Below are 19,650 nucleotides of genomic sequence, written 5' to 3'. Positions count from 1 at the left end.
TGGAAAATGGTTTCTATACAAGTACTTTGAGCATTTCGAGTTTATTAGCTACAAACTAATGCTATGGATTGTAATAGTGAACATGAATATGGCAATTTGCTTTTCTAGGTTTTGGCATTGCTTGAAGGAGTATTGCTGGAAAAGCAAGTGGTAGTAACGTGCTCAAATCTGGTAAATCAATCTTGTTGATGGAAATTTCCATACTGATTTAGAGACATGTTTTTAACCTTCTTTTAATTATAAATGTTTATTTTCAGTTTTTGAACATTATGAATAAATAAAGATTATTTGTTTGGAATTGATTCTTAGTTTTGAAATAAAAATATATATATATCAACCAATGCAGGGTGTTCTATCGGCCACAGTGTTATCTCTTATTCCCATGATTCGTCCATTTGAATGGCAGAGCTTATTGCTTCCTGTAAGTTTGACAGCATTCTGAAATCACTGGTTTTTTTTTAGTTTGAAATTTTTTTGATAATATGTATGAAATTTTAGTGCCATACATATAACATTGTAGAACAATTTAACATTTTGTAGCTTTAACTGGAATTTAGTCATGCTGTGATGTGGTAATATTGCTCCTTGATAGAGCCCTTGAGGACAAGCTTAGGTGGCAATGGTTTAGGGTGGGGATAGAATGATTTCAGGTTTGATTGTGGGGTTAAGAAAAGGTCACCTATAAAAAAATATATTGCTTCTTGATAATGGTTTTTCCACAATTATACGGAGATACTTATATACATATAGAGGCATTGACGAATAATTATGGGTCCATGACTTCATATAATTGTCTTATATTGTGTTGTATTTTATCTTTTTTAGGTTTTACCGAGGAAGATGTTCGATTTTCTTGATGCCCCTGTTCCTTTCATTGTGAGTGGATCATTTTCTTTGTTTTATTTGTGTTTAATTAATTGCATGTAATGGTATCATTGTGAACTTGTTCTTTTCATATACACAATGCACCATTCTTGGATTTATTGTGTATTTCCACCCGTTAGCAAAAGTTATATAGGCCTATCTTGGTGAGGCAAAAACTTGATTGTAGGCAATCTTGCTTTGCATGGTAGTTTAACAAGCTTATTCTGTAATGGGCAACTTATTTCTTGAATTTCTTTCTAAAACCTCAAAAACATCAATATATCACCAATGATGACAACATCTTCCTTGATTTTAGTTATGCAAATTTGAGGAAGTCATCTCATTTATTTTTGTAATAAATTCATCTCATTTTATTGAATGAATTATAAACTCCTTATCAAGAATGATAAGCACCAAAATTGAACTCTAAAACTAACAAAGGATCATAGGTTTTTATTTATTTATTTTATTTTTTATTTTTTTTGAGACACAAACAAAAACACCTTCAATCAATAAATGATGAATACAAGAAAGATGAGTAATCCTTCAGAGATGTACAAAAGTTAAATAAAAGCATCTTAGGTTCATCTAACCCACTGTAATAATTTTAAGATAATTAAATGAGGCATTTTCCAAATTAAATAAAGAGTTTGAATTTGAGGGATCTTTCTTTGATTGGAGATCTATTTACATGGAGCAGAGGCCTAAATTCTTAGTTGTGCTCAAGCTAGACCATTTCTTGGTTTCAAAAGAGTGGGAGGACCATTTTTCGAGCCCGTCTCAGTTTGTTCTTCCTAAGTCAGTTTTTTATCATTGTCCTATCCTCGTTAAGGGAGGAGGGGTAAAAAAGGGCAAAACGCCATTCAAATTTAATAATATGTGGCTTCAAGTTCATGGGTTCAAAGACCTCATTAGAAGTTGGTAGATGGGATATGAAGTTAGCGAATCTAGTATAGTCATTGCCTTATAGTGAAGTTTAAGGCTCTTAAAAAGAATCTTAAGGTGCTGAACAAAGAAGACCTTAAGAATGTTATGTTTAGGAATGAGGATGCTCTTTCTCAAATTGATTATTCGGAGTCTTAAGGAGAGAGTGTTTCCTCTCTCGGTTGATGAGGTGGAGTCTAGAAGGGTGGCTTTAGAGGAGTATAGAAAGTGGGGCTTCAATGGAAGAAACTTTAATGGAAGCAAAAATCTAGGGAAATTTAGTTAATGGAGGGAGATAGGAATACAAGTTTCTTCACAAAATGGCTAATGTGTGCAGCAGAAGAAACTTGCTAAGCAAAGTAAGTTATTGGTGCTAGTTTGTCTAAGGAGAGTGAGATTAAGGATGGGTGCGCAAAGCTTTTCACTTTCTTATTTTTGAGTTGGGAGATTGGAGATCGAGCATAAGGGGTTTGAGTTTTTAGGTTTTGAGGGATAGTTTCAAGAGTGTAGAAATCTGGAAGGTACAATTGTCCTGCTAGTTGTACCACATACAATTGTTTCCTATTCTAATTTTATTTTATGATTTTATGAGAGATTTTATCCTAAAATCAAGGATTTTTTTTTTCTAAGGCAAATGACCTTAGTCATTCATGTATAAATATCGATGTAAGAAACACTTTGGAAGTAGAGTGAAAAATAAGAGAAGTATTTTTTTTTTCCCCCTCAAATTTCTTCATGGTATCAGAGCTAATTTTGAACCATTCAATCTGTCTATGATTAAATACGGAATGATCACCAAGAAGGACTCTTCAACCTTAGAAACCACCTCCACTCAAGAAACGTTTACCTAATATCCGTGAAGTTACCTCAGAAGTGTGTCAAGAAGAAAATAGAAAGAAAGTTATGTTAGGGTCACAAACCAACCAACCTATCATCAAGGGCTCAGCCCGAGCAGCTCAGGATCCTCCCAATCCTTCTAACAACAATCGACCAAGAAAAGGGATTCTTAGCTGAAAAGGGTAATTTTCTTGTTGCCCAAAAAGAAAAAAAAGAAAAAAAAATAAAAATTGAGTCCTTGGATTGTTGACTCAGGAACTTCTGATCACATGACTGGTGATGCTACAATTTTTCCAAAACTATACACCTTGTTCACGGGATTATATGGTTCATATAGCTAATGGTTCTCTCTCAAAGGTGGCTAGTACAGGTTTTGTTGTCATCTCTAAGGACCTAACTCTTGACTTTGTTCTTTTGGTTCCAAACTTAGATTGCAATTTTTTGTCCATTAGTAAACTTACTCAAGAAAAGAACTATGTTACTAAATTTTTCCCAAACCATCGTATCTTTCAGGATTTGAATTTTGGGAAGACAATTGACAATGCAAAGGTTTGTTGAGGACTTTATATTTTCAAAGTGACTGATTATATTAAAAGATAACCTCAACTGACAGTTGGAGAAAAACGATCTCTTTTTGTCTTTAGTTCTAATAAAGATAGTGATGTTATGTTATGACACTATCGTCTAGGACATCCTAGTTTCTTGTATCTTAGAAAACTTTTTTCATCATTATTCACTAAAAGTTCAGATGGTTTTTAGTGTGAAATTTGTCGATTATCCAAACATCTTTGCAAACCCTATCCAATTCAATCATACAAACCATCTCATCTTTTTTCCATGATACATACTGATGTTTGGGGGTCATCTAAGATAAAGAACATAACATGGATTAGATGGTTTGTGTCCTATGTAGATGATCATACTAGAATTTCTTGGATATTTCTGATGAAGAAAAATCAAAAGTGGGTCAAATTTTCAAAAAATTTTATAACTTGATCTAGACTCAGTTTCATGCCAAAATACAAGTGTTGAAAACTAACAATGCAAGAGATTATTGCAATTCTATTATGGGATTCTTATTAAAAGAATGTATAGTTCATCAAAGTTCTTGCATTGATACTCCTTAACAATATGGGATAGTCGAGAGAAAGAATAGACACTTGTTAGAAGTTGTAAGGGCCCTTATGCTTTTTTCCCATGTCCCAAAGAATTTTTGGGGATAAACTGTACTTATTGCAACCTATCTCATAAATAGAATTTCTTCCTGTGTCTTGAATTTTCAAACTCTATGCAAAGTCTTTCTCAAATCATATCCAAGGATTCAGCTCATTTCTTCCATTCCACTGAAGTTGTTTGGTTGCTCAGCCTTTTTTCACATTCCCCAACAACTTTGGAGTAGGCTTCATCCTAGGGCCACTAAGTGTATTTTCCTAAGATACTCTCCAAACCAAAAAGACTATAAGTGTTACTTTACCATCACAAAAATGTTCTACACCTCCATGTATGTACCATTCTTTGAAAATCAGTCCTATTACTCCAAAACCGATATTTAGGGTGAGAATAGAATTTAGAACATTGGTTTTGGGAAACAGGAACCATGACCAAACCTTAAACACTTGAGTCTGTTATTGTTCACAACTTCAATCCTATTTCTCCTGCTCCAAGTCTCCCACTCGAAACTATTGAATTCATAGGCACTGAGACAAGTACTCCCCTTCGCCCAAACCAATCTCAAACTGTTAATAACGATTAGTTTATTGTCTACCCAAGGAAAAAGAAGAAGTCTCAAGAAGATATAAAGCAACAAACACATGCCAAGCTAGTACATGAAATTGAATCGAATTCAGTCCCCAAATAGACACACTCAAGTAATATTGATTCTAATCCTAATGACTCAGAAGATGATGAGCTCTTGCCAATTGCTAAAAGGAAAGGAGTAAGATCTTGCACAAATCATCCATTTATAATTTTATATCCTATAAGAATTTTTCACCTGGTTATCAGGCTTTTGTTACTAGTTTTACGAATATTCAGATTCCTAATAACATCTAAGAAGCCCTACAAATATTTGAATGGAAGATAGCCATTGAAAAAAAAAATCCAAGCTCTTGAAAAGAATGGGACATGGGAACTTGCTAAACTTTCAAAAGAAAATAATCTGGTTGGGAGTAAGTGGATCTTCACAGTCAGGTACAAAGCAAATGGGAGTGTTGATAGATATAAAGTTCGACTAGTTGCTAAGGGATTTATGCAATCCTATGGAATTGACTATTAAAAAACCTTTGCTCCAATTGCCAAATTGAATACAATTTGTGTTCTATTGTCATTAGTTGTTAACCAAGATTGGCCTTTTCATCGTATGAACATCAAGAATGCTTTCTTCAATGGTGACTTATACATGGAAATTCCTTTAGGTCTTGAGACTAAGACAAACATTAACAAAGTCTATAGACTAAAAAAATCATTATATGGTCTTAAGCAATCTTCTCAAGCTTGGTTTGATCGTTTCACCAAAGGTTGTAAAGAGGTTTGGTTACTCCCAGTGTCAGTCTGACCACACTTTATTTGTAAAACATACTACTGAGGGAAAAACTACCATTATCATTGTTTATGAGGATTATATAAGCTTGACTAGAGATCATGATGAAGAAATAGGCAAGCTTAAGAGTCTTCTTACCCATGAGTTCAAAATTAAAGACCTAAGGAATCTTAAATATTTTCTTGGGATGGAAATTGTTAGATAAAAAATGGGTATTGTAGTCTCCCAATGTAAGTATGTCCTAGACTTGTTGAGGAGATTGGGATGCTAGATTGTAAACCTGCAAACACACCTTTGAACTACACTACTAAACTAGGAACAGTTAAGGGAACTGCTCCAATGAATAAAGGGAAATATCAAAGACTTGTGGTGAAACTCATTTATCTCTCACACAAGACCAAACATTGTCTTTTCAGTCAGCGTGGTTAGCCAATTCATGAACAATCCAATTGAGGAACATATGAAAGTTGTGTATCGTATTTTGAGATATCTCAAAATGACTCCAAGAAAGGGAACACAGAAGAGAACCATTGAAATTTTTTCAGATGCAGACTAGGTTGGCTACATAATTGATCGAAGATCAACCTCAGGATATTGCACCTACGTATGAGGGAATCTGGTTATTTGACGAAGCAAGAAATAATTTGTTGTAGCTCAGAGCAATGCAAAAGTAGAATTTAGAGCTATGACACATGGAATTTGTGAAAGAATGTGGTTAAAGAGACTCCTAAATGAGCTGAAAGTTTCAGTAGAAGATTCTATGAAGATGTTCTGTGACAATCAAGTTGCCATAAGTATCGCTAAGAAGCTGGTTCATCATGATCGAACAAAACATGTGAAAATAGATTGCCATTTTATTAAGGAGAAAATAGAAGAAGGGATGGTTTCATTGGTTTATACTTCAACAACTCTCCAGACAACAGATATTCTTACCAAGGTGTTTTCTAGAGCCAACTTAAAGACTTGAGATCCAAGCTAGGAATGATCAACATTTACAACCCAGCTTGAGGGGGAGTATGGAAATCCAGAAGGTACAACTGAACCGCCAACTATACCGCATAAAATTGTTTCCTATTCTAATTTTATTTCCTGATTTTATGAGAGACTTTCTCCTAAAATCAAGGATTAGATTTTTTTTTTCTAAGGCAGATGACCTTAGTAATTCATATATAAATATTGATGCAAGAATCACTTTGAAAGTAGAGCAAAAAATAAATGAAGTAGTCTTTTTCCCTCAAATTTCTTCAAAGAGCTTAGAGGAGCCTTTTTTAGAGGATGTTTTTTTATGCTCTCTCCAATCTTAGTGGGGATCAAGCTCTAAGGCCAAATGATTTTACTATGTCTTTTTGGCATTCGTGTTAGGAAATCGTTAAGTCTAAGGTCATTAGTTTTTTTAGGGAGTTCTTCACTCAAGGCACTTTCCTTAGAAACTTAAACATCACTTTATTGGTATTAATCCCAAAAAAAATGGTACAGAAGATCTAAAAGGTTTCAAACTCATTAAGTCTTATAAGAGGATTGTACAAGATGTTAACTAAAGTGTTAGTGAACAAACTTAAGAAAGTGATTGGAAACATGGTTTCAGGTTATTGACATGCTTTTGTAGAAGGCATATACATTCTAGATGTAGTTCTTATCCGTTATTGCTAGTGAAGCCATTAACTTAAGATCAAAGAGCAATAATTCCAAAATTGCTAGTGAAACTAGGATCCTCATTTCTATAGAATATCTTGACCAACTCAAAAGGAGGGGTCGACTTTGCTAAGAGGAATTATTTGTGAAAGATGAGGAGGAAATGATGAATTACTTGCTCCTGTATTGTTCCAAAGAAAGTATGTTGTGGTAGCTGATATTTTCTTTCTTTGGAGTGGTTTGGTTGATGCACTCTTCAGTTACAAGGAACCTTTTAGGTTGACATGACTCTTTTTTGGAGAACAAATGGAAAAAAGCCTTGATTGTCGCATCCTTATGCTTGTTTTGGATTCTTTAGAAAGAAAGGAACAAGACGTCTTGTAAAGAGGTTGAGTAGTCGGACCAGGCAATCAAAGCCATTTTATATGTACTTTTATGAATTAGGTTAGGGTGTACATAGAGGATCACATGATGATTATTGATAGATTTTATAGATTGATTGAGCTTCAAGTAGGGATTAGGGTTTTTTGTTTATATCCTTCTCGCTTACATTAAGTGTCTACCATGTACATTGTGTGTATTGTGTTGCACCTCCTTTTAGGCACTTTTAATATATTTTTTCATTTGCCAATCAAAATTAAAAATAAAATAAAATAAACTTTGTCCTCTTTGCTTTATGTCCTACGTCAATGTGGGTGGAGGATTAGTTAAGAGGGAAGCTAGACCTCTCAAGTGTTTACTAGTGATTTCATTTTTGGGTTTGTCTTTCACTTTGTATTTGTACTCCCTTTAAGAGAATGTCTCTAAGAATAGGAATTAATAAGAAAGGAAGGACATAAAAAGACATTTAATCTCATGACTTCAAAGTTTATGATGTTTGGAGGCTAAGACATGGAAAAGTGCATCCACATATATGCACATACAACTGAAACCCCATGGAGAATTCTTACTGCCATAGTAGATGATAGTAAAATAGAATCATGACATTGAGAATTAAGAGCAGATAAAAAGACAACTTTATCATATATTAGATAGTTAGAATTGAAACTCTCCAATACCTCTTGAAAAATATAAATTTACATTAAAATACAATTAACTTAAAGAAAATGGAATTATGGATCAAACAACATCTGCAGATGACAAATTGTCCTTTAATATATCAGATTCATTAAGTGGATTCCTCTTAACTTTTTGAGGGAGCTTGAGTGTTTGTCGTGTTCTATTCTTTTCAAATCTGACTGATAGTTGTCATTATTTAATTACTCAAATACTTTCCTATAAAATTTTCCGCTAATCACTGTTTTTAGATTTTAAATCTTTTACTTACATAATTTACTACTCTGATTGAATATTTAATTTAGAACTTGCATGGCTACTATTATTGCTTTAGCCAAAGTAAGTTTGATGTACATAGTTGGCCTGTTATATAACATTTTAAGTTTTTGGATCATTTCCATGGTACTGAAGTCTCAAGTTTTTCTGGAACTCATGCTTTGGAATCTTGCTGCTTCCAACCCGTCCCACCCATTTGTTGAGCCCATGTGCAAGCAATAGAAGGCTGAACATGAGGCGAAGTGTTAAGACTTTTGCCTAGGTAGGCTTGATATGCAAAATATAGACAGTTGGATCATTACCTAAGGTCCTAACCTTTTGGGTCAAATTGGTAATGTTAGTTAGAGTTACAAATTTGGCTATGTTGCATTTCAAACAGCAGAAACAGGTAAAAAAATTGCTTTTTTCAACTTCTTAATCGCATTCATTGGAGGTTTGGATAGTGAAGCATTTTTAGCTAAACTTCAAAGTACGTTAAGATTTTGAAGGTTGATTCTAAAAAATAATGCTAAAAAAATTATTTGGCCTATATCTTGAAATTAAAAATAATGTGATGGTAATGTGTGGCAAAGTGACACTTCTGTAGAAAATTGAAATATGAGGAGAGGTTTTTAGAAATATGAAACTGAGACTTATTTTACTTTCATGTACTGTTAGAAGACTTTGAGTGCCATGTCCTGACAACCATTTGTTTGTGTTATGTTGCAGGTAGGCATACAAAATAAAATATCCGATTTGAAGATGAAGACTTCTAATCTTGTTCATGTTGATGTGTTTAAGGATCAGGTTTGCTGGGTTTTTCATCCTCTTTGTCATATCATTTTCTTAACAATAGTATTTATAGAGAAGTAAATGGTCCTAAGGAGCAAAACAGTGGAGACTTTGCTTGATTGCCTTGGAACATTCACAAGGGACTTGAATCTAGTCCCTATAGCTGATCCCTCAATGCTGTTTTGGAAATTTTTATGTATAATTTTGAGTGATTTACTTGAACTCTAGAATATTTAGTATTTGATTATTTTTTTTTTCCTTTTCATGTTAGTTCTTTTTTTATTATGAAAAGCTGCAAGTTAATTTGTTCACTTCTTTTTCAACTTTAACAGTACTGTAGTCTGTATCATTCATGTTTTTATATGATTGTCTCATCATTCTCAACATCATAAACATAATTAAGTTGAGTAACATATCGACTCTTAAATTTGGTTGAAATAAGATTTTAAGAATCGTGACTTTAAAAAGTTCCTCATCTATGCTTTTTGCTTTTATGTTATTAAAACTTACATAAAATTTCACAAAGATCCAACCTATGCTTATTTTTATTTTATATCAGTGATAATACCTACTTTTATCAGTTTTTAATTGTTTTCTATAATTTTTAGTGTTTATTTGAAAAACAATGAATCAAAAGTACAAGAAGGATAAGTTATCTTTCAAGGGTAAAATCAGAGTCAGTAAAGAAAAGGCAAGAAAGCTAGTAAAAACAACCAAAAGCACAACAAAGAACCACAATCTTACCAATCAAGGGGGCATGGATTCCTTATAAAAACCTCTAGCTGTTAGGAACTTCACTTTGCCAACATATCTGTTGTTTGGTTAATCTATTGAAGGATCCCAATGTAAAAGCACCCTCAATGTGTATAGGCAGATCAATGGTCTTATGTAGGTAAGAATTCGCTTCCTCAAAGTCCCTTTTCTTCCTGTGAAACCCAAGGTATAGATTTGGCCAAGTCAACCTCCACAATGAAGTCATTGAAACCCAAATAATTTGCTTAAATCAGCCTTTCCAGTAAGATTAGAATCTCTTCCTTTAGAGCCAGGTCCACCAGCAGTCTTGGAGAAGACCAACCACTCTGCCTTGTGATCTATGGGAACTTCACCTATCCCATATCCCTGGGTTCTCAGCAAGCAAAAATAAAAGTTAAACCTAGGAGTAGGGTTTCCACTCAACAAGCACCTTCTCATTCCTCCTGATCACACAAGAGACATATCACCAATTGAACATATGATTGCACTCCCCAGAGTGCCGAAGAATGCAAATAATCAACAAGGAAAAGATGTGTATCATATTCCGCAAGGATTCTGTTGAAAAAGTCATTCCATTCCTTCCTAGCCGTATTACCTAAAATATAAGTGTAGCCACCTGACAGGGAACCCTGCTCCTCGAATTTCCTCCAAAAGCCATAAAAGTGACCACTATCAGATCTACACCATGTCTAGGAGGAATCCAAGCAGTCACAGGAAGCCCAAAAAATGTGTGCCACAAACCCATAGCAGCTGAACCATGATGGAAGGTTGATTGACTGTCTCACTACTACCCAAGCACATAGCACAAAGCTTGGGGATGACACTTATGAAAGGTCTCTTTAGCTGCAATAATGTTTTGGTATTGCCTCTTTTATTAGCTACAAATCATGCAACTGCAGTAACTTTAGGTGGAACTTGAAATTTTCATTGTTTTCTATTACAAAAGCAGCATAATGGTACTATTGTTACTAAAAATTCTCGCTATGTAAATGCAAGAAACAAGACACAAACCCTAATCTCTCTCTCTCTCAAGAAACACTGACTGACAATCAGAGAGCATCGGTTTACACACCCACTGATCTTTAGTGTCTGTACAATGTTACCTCCTTCTGAACACCCTGGGTTCATTGCTTTGGGTCTCACCGTAAACTTGAATGCACTTTAGGGTCTGTCTGGTTTGTTCTTTAGGGTTTTCCAGTTTGGAAAAATGGGGAGTTATCTTTTTGTGTCTTCATACTTGGGTTACAATAGTATCTTTGAGAGCCAGAAGCATGAACTTAATAATTAGTTATCACGAGCTAATCTTGGGATCTTCAAACTTGAATGTGTCCAAATAACTGCTTTAGAAATGCTAATCCTCTTATAGCATAAGGATTTTGGTTGAAATTGCTAATGTTAATGATCCTGAACTTTTCAAATAATGCAAGGAAGTGTTAAACTTGTATTCTGATTGCTTCCTTTCATTTATGTAGGTGAAGACGTGTTGCTTGCCTGCCCTTCCTCGACATAAAGAGCTTGTTTCTGAACTAGGTCCACTACATGCTAAGTTGGCATGTCAGAATTCAATTGCTAAAAGGCATCCTGTATATAAGTGCAATGAAGTGCAGGTGTTTACAGATTATCGCATTCTAAGAGAACTGCATCTTGTTTGGTGTATGTTGCACTGTATCAATGCTCAGATTTTTATTTTTTTTTCATGAAAGCATTGATGTTATTGGGAAGGAAGAAAAACTAGTATGCACCATAATTAAATCTTCATTACTTTAAAGAATAACATACAACCCTAATTTATACCGGGACTCTTCAATAGAATCCACAAAATCTAGGAAACCAGAATTTAAACTAAAAAAAAAAAAGGATAACTACAAAATAGATAGCTATTTTTATTTTCAAACTTAGATAAGACTTCTAATCTGATAAGCATAAAATTTAAACAACAAAGATTAATTCAAATAACTTATCTAAAACTAAAGGAATTCAAATGATATTTGACTCTAACTTCCAATAATTGATTATTATTATTTCAATTTCTCATTTAAAAAATAAAAATGAAAGAAGTTCTATCATAGAGAAAAGTAAAGTTTTATACAAGGAAGGATGACAGGTCCTTTCCAAGTAGACAGGATTAGAGAAAAATAAGAGTCCAACAATCCCAATACAGAAATCCCAAAAATGTCAATAGGGGATATAATCTATTGCAAAGTACAAGAGGAACAATGCTTCTCTTGGTGAGGACATATGCCTCTCTAGACCTCTAAGAGAACTTTAAAGAGATAAGACGTTATTTTATTATGCATGTAGAGCAAATGGATTTTTATAATATCTCTTTAATAGTTCAGTTAATTGGAAAGATATGGAAATAATTTCTTAAAGATGATTTATTTCATTTAGGGTAACTGGAATTTTCAAGCTTATGCAACATCTCATTGCTAGTTATTAGTTTTATCCCACCTCTCATTTCAATAGCGAAAAAGGCATCCTGGATATATGTACAATGAAGTGCCAGTGATTATAGACTCTCACATTCTTAACAAATGCTGCTTGTTGTTTGTCTGTTCCATTTGTTTTAGAAGTTGCAGATTTTATCTCTGTAAAAGCATTAATAGATGTCATTTCAGGAATAAATAAATAATTAAAGATACATGATACTACCATTTTTATGTGCACAGAATGAATGAATTTTTTTATTATATGTTTAATGGTCCAATTAATTGGAAAGAAATGTCAGTATTTCTTAAGGTTGATTTTTTTTTTTTTTAATATCTGTTTAATAGTATTATTACAAGGTGCTATGTTTGCTGTTCTATGGTTTATTTGGATGGAAGGAATGGACGAAATATTTTATGATCCATGGCTTAGGTAGAAAGTCTTGAGATATTCATGCTTCTATCTAAACTTGGCTGATAAAGATATCCAAAGCTCCTTTAGTTCTTATTATAAGATATTGAAGTCTGTTTGTTCTTTCAGGTCTTTGTATGTCATTAGCTTCCCCTTGGATTGCCCTTTTTCTCATGGTTTTCTTTTTGAAATCTTGGGAAAGTAATTTGATCTGTGCTCTTATTGATAATCCCATTTGCATGGAACGCCTTGCAGACTTTAACAACGTCATCTTTTAATAGTCTCCCAACAGTCTTGAAAAAAGGCCAGAGTTAAAACCATCAGGACCAGGGCTTCATCCCTCCATTTGAAAATGGCCCCTTTAATTTCCTCTACTCTGTTGTGCATAATCCAAAACTCCAATAGTAGATGCCCACATTGGATCCTTATTGCAATTCCAAACCTTGCCTGTACTGCTTCATCTTAGTTGGTGCTAATTACTATAATTGCTTTTTATTTCTTAGTCCTGATAGGTAACTTCCTTTTTTGCCCCCTCTTTGAGGGGTATGCAAGGAACCTCCCACATCCCCACCCAGCCTTTTTCAGTCAGGCCTCAAGCGCTAGTAGAATCAGTTTTTCATTTTTTTTGGTTTTCATGGTATAGGTTTTTTTTTTGTTTTCCCTTTGTGTTGATATTTACTATTTTGTGGCTTGACTGTTACTTATTAGTGATTTGGTTATGATACTTCATGCTTTAGACCATAACATCTGTTAGTGTTGATTTGCAGGCTGAAGCTGCTGCCCAATTTTTGCATGTGATGAGGCGCTACCTGGAGTCATTTTGTTCAGATTTGAGATCTCATACAATCACTAGTGTACAATCAAACAATGACAGGGTTAGAGAAGCTGAATCATGATTTACCATCTTAAATATTTTTTTTTAATCTTTAATTATTTTGGTATCAAAACGCTGCAAGTACCAAGGATTTGGCTTCAGAATAGCTTATTTCATTTCTTTGACATCTGAATATTCACTTATTTTTCAGGTTTCATTACTTCTCAAGGATAGCTTTATTGATTCCTTTCCCAATAGGGACAAACCATTTATCAAGGTATTTTGCATTCCTTAGTTTGCCTTTGTCACCATTTCCTTAATTTTAAATTACTTTTACACGCCAAATGTGCTTTTAATTTACCTCTCATTTTTAGTATCATTTTCATATTCTTATTTATCGTATCATTATTATTCTCTAATGCAATCAAGCAAACCTGCAAGTTCACAAATCCTTATGGGGTATTTGATTTAGGAACCACTAGTGTATAAGATGGCACTCAGGTATGCTTGAGTGATGGAAGTGGGGACCTTCTGATTTTGATTTCCTATTTTGAGAAGGTTTAGTTATGCAATCCTAAAGTTTCCTTTATGAAAGAAATTTATGTCTAGTCTTGATATAATGGAACTACATCAAAGGTGGGTGAATAGGTAGTCTTTGAATTAAACCCCAAATCAATATTTTATTACCTATTTTAGGTTTGTACTTTTATATTGAATCTTTAGAAGTCAATCACACAAATGAGCACAGGATATAATGTAGAAAAACCACCTAGCAACCTATTAGGTGTAGAAAACTATGGGTAGTCTCTTGACCTCTAAATAATCCATTAAATATGATAAAATGGTACATAGTTTTATCTAATCGGATATAGCACCTATACTCCTTTTTCACGTCCTCAACGCAACACTCCCTTGTGCTCCTTAGTGGATCCCTTGAAGCCCTTATCGAAGTTTCATAATAAAATCTTTGACCTTTGTTGTAGTTGAAAGTTCTTTCAAGAAAGATCTTGAAAGTTTGAGAGTTGCAGGACCAAACTTTTAAGAATAACTATACTCTCTTGAGATTCATGAAAGTCCACACCCACATTTTAAATAAAATATTTATATTTATATTTATATAACTTTTTTTAGAATTATGGAGAGTTTCTTAAATCTAAAATATTCCAAAGATTCTTTTTAGAATCAAATACCAATTTAGAGATAAACACAATTTTAAAACTTACTAAAAAATATTCCAAAAATTCTTTTTAGAATTAAACAAAAATTTAGATATAAATATAATTTTGGGGATTAAAAATGTAGTAGAAATCAAATTAGGAAATAGAAAGTATTTTCTTACTAATTTCTTATATTAGTCATTTCAAAAGGCACAACAAAGTACACACGGAGTATACAATTAGAGTCGATCGGCAAGCAAGAGAAAAGAGAAGAAAAAAGAAATCCCCTACTACAACCCCAAAAAAGAGACTCCTACTAGGCACTAAAGCTTCCTGAGTCCAAGTCCAACCCCTTCCCTAAATTCTAGCACCCCTCCCCTTTTCCCTTATGGATGGAGAGCAATTGTAGTTGATTGAACTCTCTAGCTTTCAGAGTTCCCTCTCAGAAAGGGAAGAAGGCAAAGAATTCTTCTTTCTCCCTGACCCCTTTACCCCCCTCCCTTTTCTCGAATCTAGTTTCTTAAGAAGAAGACTGACCTTAAATTTCACAACTCCAAATAACCCGAATCCGAATTTGATGAAGTTCAAAGTTGTTTTGAAACAAATAAGACCCAAGGTAGTAAGTTGCATCTAATTAGTAAGAAAGGAACAAAATTGCCAGTGAAATAAAATACCCCAACAATCTCCCTATTTGGCAATTTTGTGGCAAAATACAAAGAAACAATGAGGTCCCCCATAACTCTCATAAAACCTCACTAAACCCAATTCTCATCTTAGTCTAAACAATTTCCTGCGTAGTGATGTCAATTTACTGTAGTTTGCACACACTAAAACAATGAACTTGTGAAAAGAATAGTGTGGCAAAAATAGAAAAATAATATAATCAATAAACTTGATGAACATTTTTATGCTATCTCTAACACTTTAGTTGCTCACTTACTTTTTAGATTACTTGGCCCTCAAGCAATCTTACAAAAGTTTCAAAATTTTCACAAAGAATTCAAGTTTTTTTAGTTTATAGTTACTATTTTTCATAGGATTAACTTAGAATCTTTGCATGTAGATTTAGGGCTTAACAATACCAAAGATAATGCTACTTGTCATTGAAGGGCAATGGAGAAAATATGAAAGAATTTAAAATTTAATGGAAAAAAAAACATTTGCTTTCTCTCTCTCTCTTATATGTGAGAGAGGTGTGGAGGATTGCCATGCAACAATAACTTTTTATCATCCCATTTTATAAGGACACGGTGAGAGAAGTAGATGGTTTTCCAGCAAAGAGATATGGCCCCAAAGGTACCTACAAAGGTGGCATTTTTTAGGTAGACAGCAATGTGGAATAAAAGCTTCAAGCATCAACCAGTTTGATAGAAGAGGCATAATCTTCGAAAACTGGTCTTGCATAATTTGTTTGGCTGAAAAGAAATGGAAAAAGGGGGAGAAGAAAAGATAAAAGAAATGGAAGATAATTAGTGAACTGCTCCATACAACCTAAACGTTTAATCATATATGTATCCTAAGTGGAAAAGATAAAAAGGTATGTCATTCCACTTATTAACTAGTTAAAAGTTTTGAGACTCCCCCTCAAGTTGATACATGCGTATCTTACAGTCCTAAGTTTCCTTACACCTGGTGAAATACATGACTTGTCACTCATTTAGAGAAATCTGCAAGTTGATGATTGGTTTTCATAAATGGTATGCAAATTTATCAAGACTACTTTTTTCCCCAATGAAGTATTGATCATTTTTTATCCTTAATAAAGAGTTGATCCACCTTAATAATTCTTCCTGTCATGATGAGTTGGATTGTGAGCTATGCTGATTATGGCTTCGTTATCACAATGTAAATCAGAATACATTCCTTCCTTTCTCCACTGGGGTCAGCTATATACATGGCTTTCCCCCATTTATCACCTTTCCTAATCATATTATTGTTTATAAGTAACAAATACAGGTAGCAGCCACTTTCATTTGATGTTATCTACATATCCAGAATGCATATTCTCTTATTACTAAATTTAGCTAACCATAAGCCATGTCCTTGCTTTGGCCATCACTTCCTGCGTCTTGATTTTGACATCACCTCAGGCCATGACATCACTTCACTTTGGCTTAAGAGTGTCTATAGGGGATTGTTCCTTGTTTATGTTGGACTTTGTGGATTGGTTAGGCCCTAGGCAGGTGTGGTTGCTATTTTTTGTGTCTTTGCACTGGTTTTTGGTCTTTTGACTTCTTTGTATACATCGTGTGTACTTACCCGCATTTTCTTTTGTTGATAAACCATTCAAAAAAAAGGGCATTACCTCAGGCTTCTTAATTTTGAGTTTTTTGCCTTTTAGATGTTCATCATGAGCTTGGTCCTTAGCCACACAATAATTATGGTGGTGATAGTTGACAAAATCAGCTAAAATTATTCGTATTTTATAATTCATCATGGCTATCTCCAAGTTTCTTGTAGGTGCTCATTTCTCGTTCCTGTTATCTTAGCATCATTACTTTTAGTGCTCACACCTTACAAGCATGTTTCTTGGTTGCCTGACATTCTACTTGACCAAATCCATAGTAGCTTCATTGTCCTATAAAATTTCTTCTTTGTTTGTTCTGTATGCACCAAATAGTGCATGACCCTTATCCCTCTTTGAACTTTCTGAGCAACATTCTCATCAATCAAGATAACCAAACAGTTGCGCTTGAAAATCTCCAAGCTTGCCCATATAGTCACTCCTTCCTCCATTTTGGGTTGATCAACCAACATTAATTGCATGTATCAAAGGCCCAAAAACCCTAGCTCACTTCTCCCCAGAGTTTGAATGCCTTCTTCACCAGCATGCCTGTCAGTCCATCTCCGGGAAAGAAATGTTCACAAATTTATCCATTCTTGGTGGAAATATGTAATAACTGTAGACCCATTTTTAATAGAAAACCAATGATTTTATTCATTTTTACACTGGTGTTGTACCTAAGTAAATGTTCCCTATGATGTTGGCATATCCATCCAATTGACCAGGTCATGATCAATGACAAGTGAGATGAGAAAAATAGTGTATCTTTGTCTTCCCGCCTGGAAGTTAGGATGGTAAATTAGCAGTTTGATACTGTGAGTAATAATTCTTTCTTAGTCCATAGGTTAGTCAATTTTATAGGCATTGATTGGAACCTGGAGAATTATCAACACCAATCGGACTTTTGATGTCTTTGAATTTAGAGCTTTTAACATGTGCATTTCTCAATAAATATTTCACTTGTTAAATAATTTTTGAACATCTAGTATGTAGCACGGACATGGAATGAAATGTCATGGATTTATTGACTGAAAGTCTTATGTAGTTGTAAACAAGGACAAACTAATGTATGTGACGTACAAGTTTGATTTTTTTTTTTTCATTTTGACAATAATTACATAATTTGGAGTATCAAAGTTCACCAAAATAATACCCACATGCACACACACAAACATATCTGACAGGCAATTAAGGATTATATCGAAAGAAGTCAAATAAAGAAATGGGATGCAGCCTGGGGGTGGAAGAGAAATACAAATAGTTGAGCAGACAAAAGAAAAAAGAGAACCAAAGGGACAAAAACCCAGACATTAACATACTAATGTTTTTTATGATTTTCAGTGAATTTAATTTAACCTCTCTAATAAAGGGTATGGAATTTTATATTTGCTAGTAAGTCATTGAAGTACATATTTTAATGAATTCACTGGTTCAATCTTCAACTTGCAGGTAAAGTAGATTTAGGTTAGCAACAAAATGCTAGTGAAGTAGGGACAATTAACTCATACATAGAAGTTGGATTCTTGAACCCCTTACAGTTTGGTACTAAATTTTAGCTTCAATCTTTGTTTAGATCTAACTTACAAAATGTGTTTTAAGCCTCTGGAAGGAATAAATGCTGAACAAACTAGGAAAGAGATTTTGAAACCCTTTAAAAATGGTTTCAGGCTGTACTGTAAACTGTTGGACCTTACCTGTCCATTATGGACTGGAAACGTAAAACTGGTATATTTGGAGCTTAGTAATACCAATATTATCAGGATTGGATAATACATTGACTATGCAATGTCTTAATATTGTGGTATTGAGTAACACTTCCAGTTCAACATTGATTGAATTGCTGCCTTCAACATAATTTGATTTTGTTACTTCCTGCAAGTTCTGTTTATAGAGGGTGCATTATGGGTAAATACCATGAGGAGCATTTTTCCATCTTGAGGCTGCTGTTGAGAGTTGAAGTTTCTTTCAACTTTTAACAGATCTTCTTGAGACACATGAGGACTGTCTAGTTGATTGTGTCCCTTTTTGCCTTTTCTAGGGTTCTTTGGAAGCTGCCATTCATGCTTCTTGTTAGTCTGACATACATCAGTAGCCCTTAACCTAATAGCTTAAGCTTACAAGTCAAGTCACGGTATTGGGGTTCTAGTCTATTTGTTACCTCATTTATTTTCCTATGGTCCATGATCTGAGATTTGCCTTTTCACATGTGGGCATGGCATTGCACATGAGAGAAGGTGTTAGCCTGACATATATTGTTGGCCCTATGAAATTTTATATCATTCTTATTCACCAAAATCAAGGGATACACCAAAAAATATGTATCTAGCCTCCCCTATTCTAGGAAAGGATTACTCTTGATGTACACGGTAATTCAAATTACTTGAAATCTCCTTATAACTAATTTATAGTTGTATAAAAAAGTCCTAACTAATTTACAACAAGACAAGAAAAGTCATAAAAGGAGAAAAATCCTAAATTATAGGACCCAAACTTTCAACACTCCCCTTCAAGCTGGTGAATAGAGATTCTTCATTCCCAGCTTGTCTATAAATAATTCCTTGAAATGTAATATTAGCTAGTCTTTTAGTTAGAACATTTGCAAGTTGGCTACCTGTCCCAATATATGGAGTGCAAATAAGACCATTAGCAAGCTTCTCTTTTATGAAATGTCGATCTACCTCCACATGCTTTGCTTAGTCATGCTGTACCTAATTATGAGTGATGTTGTTTGCAAACTTATTATCACAATAGAGTCTCATAGCATGTGCCCACTTGATCTTAAGATCATCTAAAATAATCTTAAGTCATAACAATTCGCAAATTCCATTATCCATTGCCTGAAACTCCACCTCGACCCTTGATCTTATGACTACTGGTTGCTTTTTACTTTGCAAGTGGTTTGATT

General features: G+C 34.0%; 1 protein-coding gene across 7 annotated transcripts in view; it reads left to right on the top strand.

Annotated features, from left to right (window-relative positions):
• Window positions 1-19,650, top strand: part of LOC100249696 (uncharacterized) — a 105,668-nt gene that overhangs the window by 76,708 nt on the left and 9,310 nt on the right. For 6 of the 7 annotated variants that reach the window (XR_786247.3, XM_010654129.3, XM_010654128.3 and 3 more), the window contains 7 exons: window positions 109-171; window positions 347-421; window positions 826-876; window positions 8,837-8,914; window positions 11,125-11,259; window positions 13,258-13,365; window positions 13,516-13,581. Coding sequence is in view for 6 of the 7 variants with exons in the window: in XM_010654129.3 (XP_010652431.1) it covers window positions 109-171; window positions 347-421; window positions 826-876; window positions 8,837-8,914; window positions 11,125-11,259; window positions 13,258-13,365; window positions 13,516-13,581 (576 nt within the window). In the remaining variant the exon portion in view is untranslated. Of the gene's footprint in view, window positions 1-108; window positions 172-346; window positions 422-825; window positions 877-8,836; window positions 8,915-11,124; window positions 11,306-13,257; window positions 13,366-13,515; window positions 13,582-19,650 lie in introns of those variants that run through there. The other variant, XM_010654130.3, reaches the window with a different exon arrangement.

This window comes from Vitis vinifera, chromosome 7 (genome assembly GCF_030704535.1).
Source record: "Vitis vinifera cultivar Pinot Noir 40024 chromosome 7, ASM3070453v1".
NCBI lineage: Eukaryota > Viridiplantae > Streptophyta > Magnoliopsida > Vitales > Vitaceae > Vitis > Vitis vinifera.
Note: the sequence above shows the minus strand (reverse complement) of the source record. Positions and strands in the feature narration are given on the sequence as shown.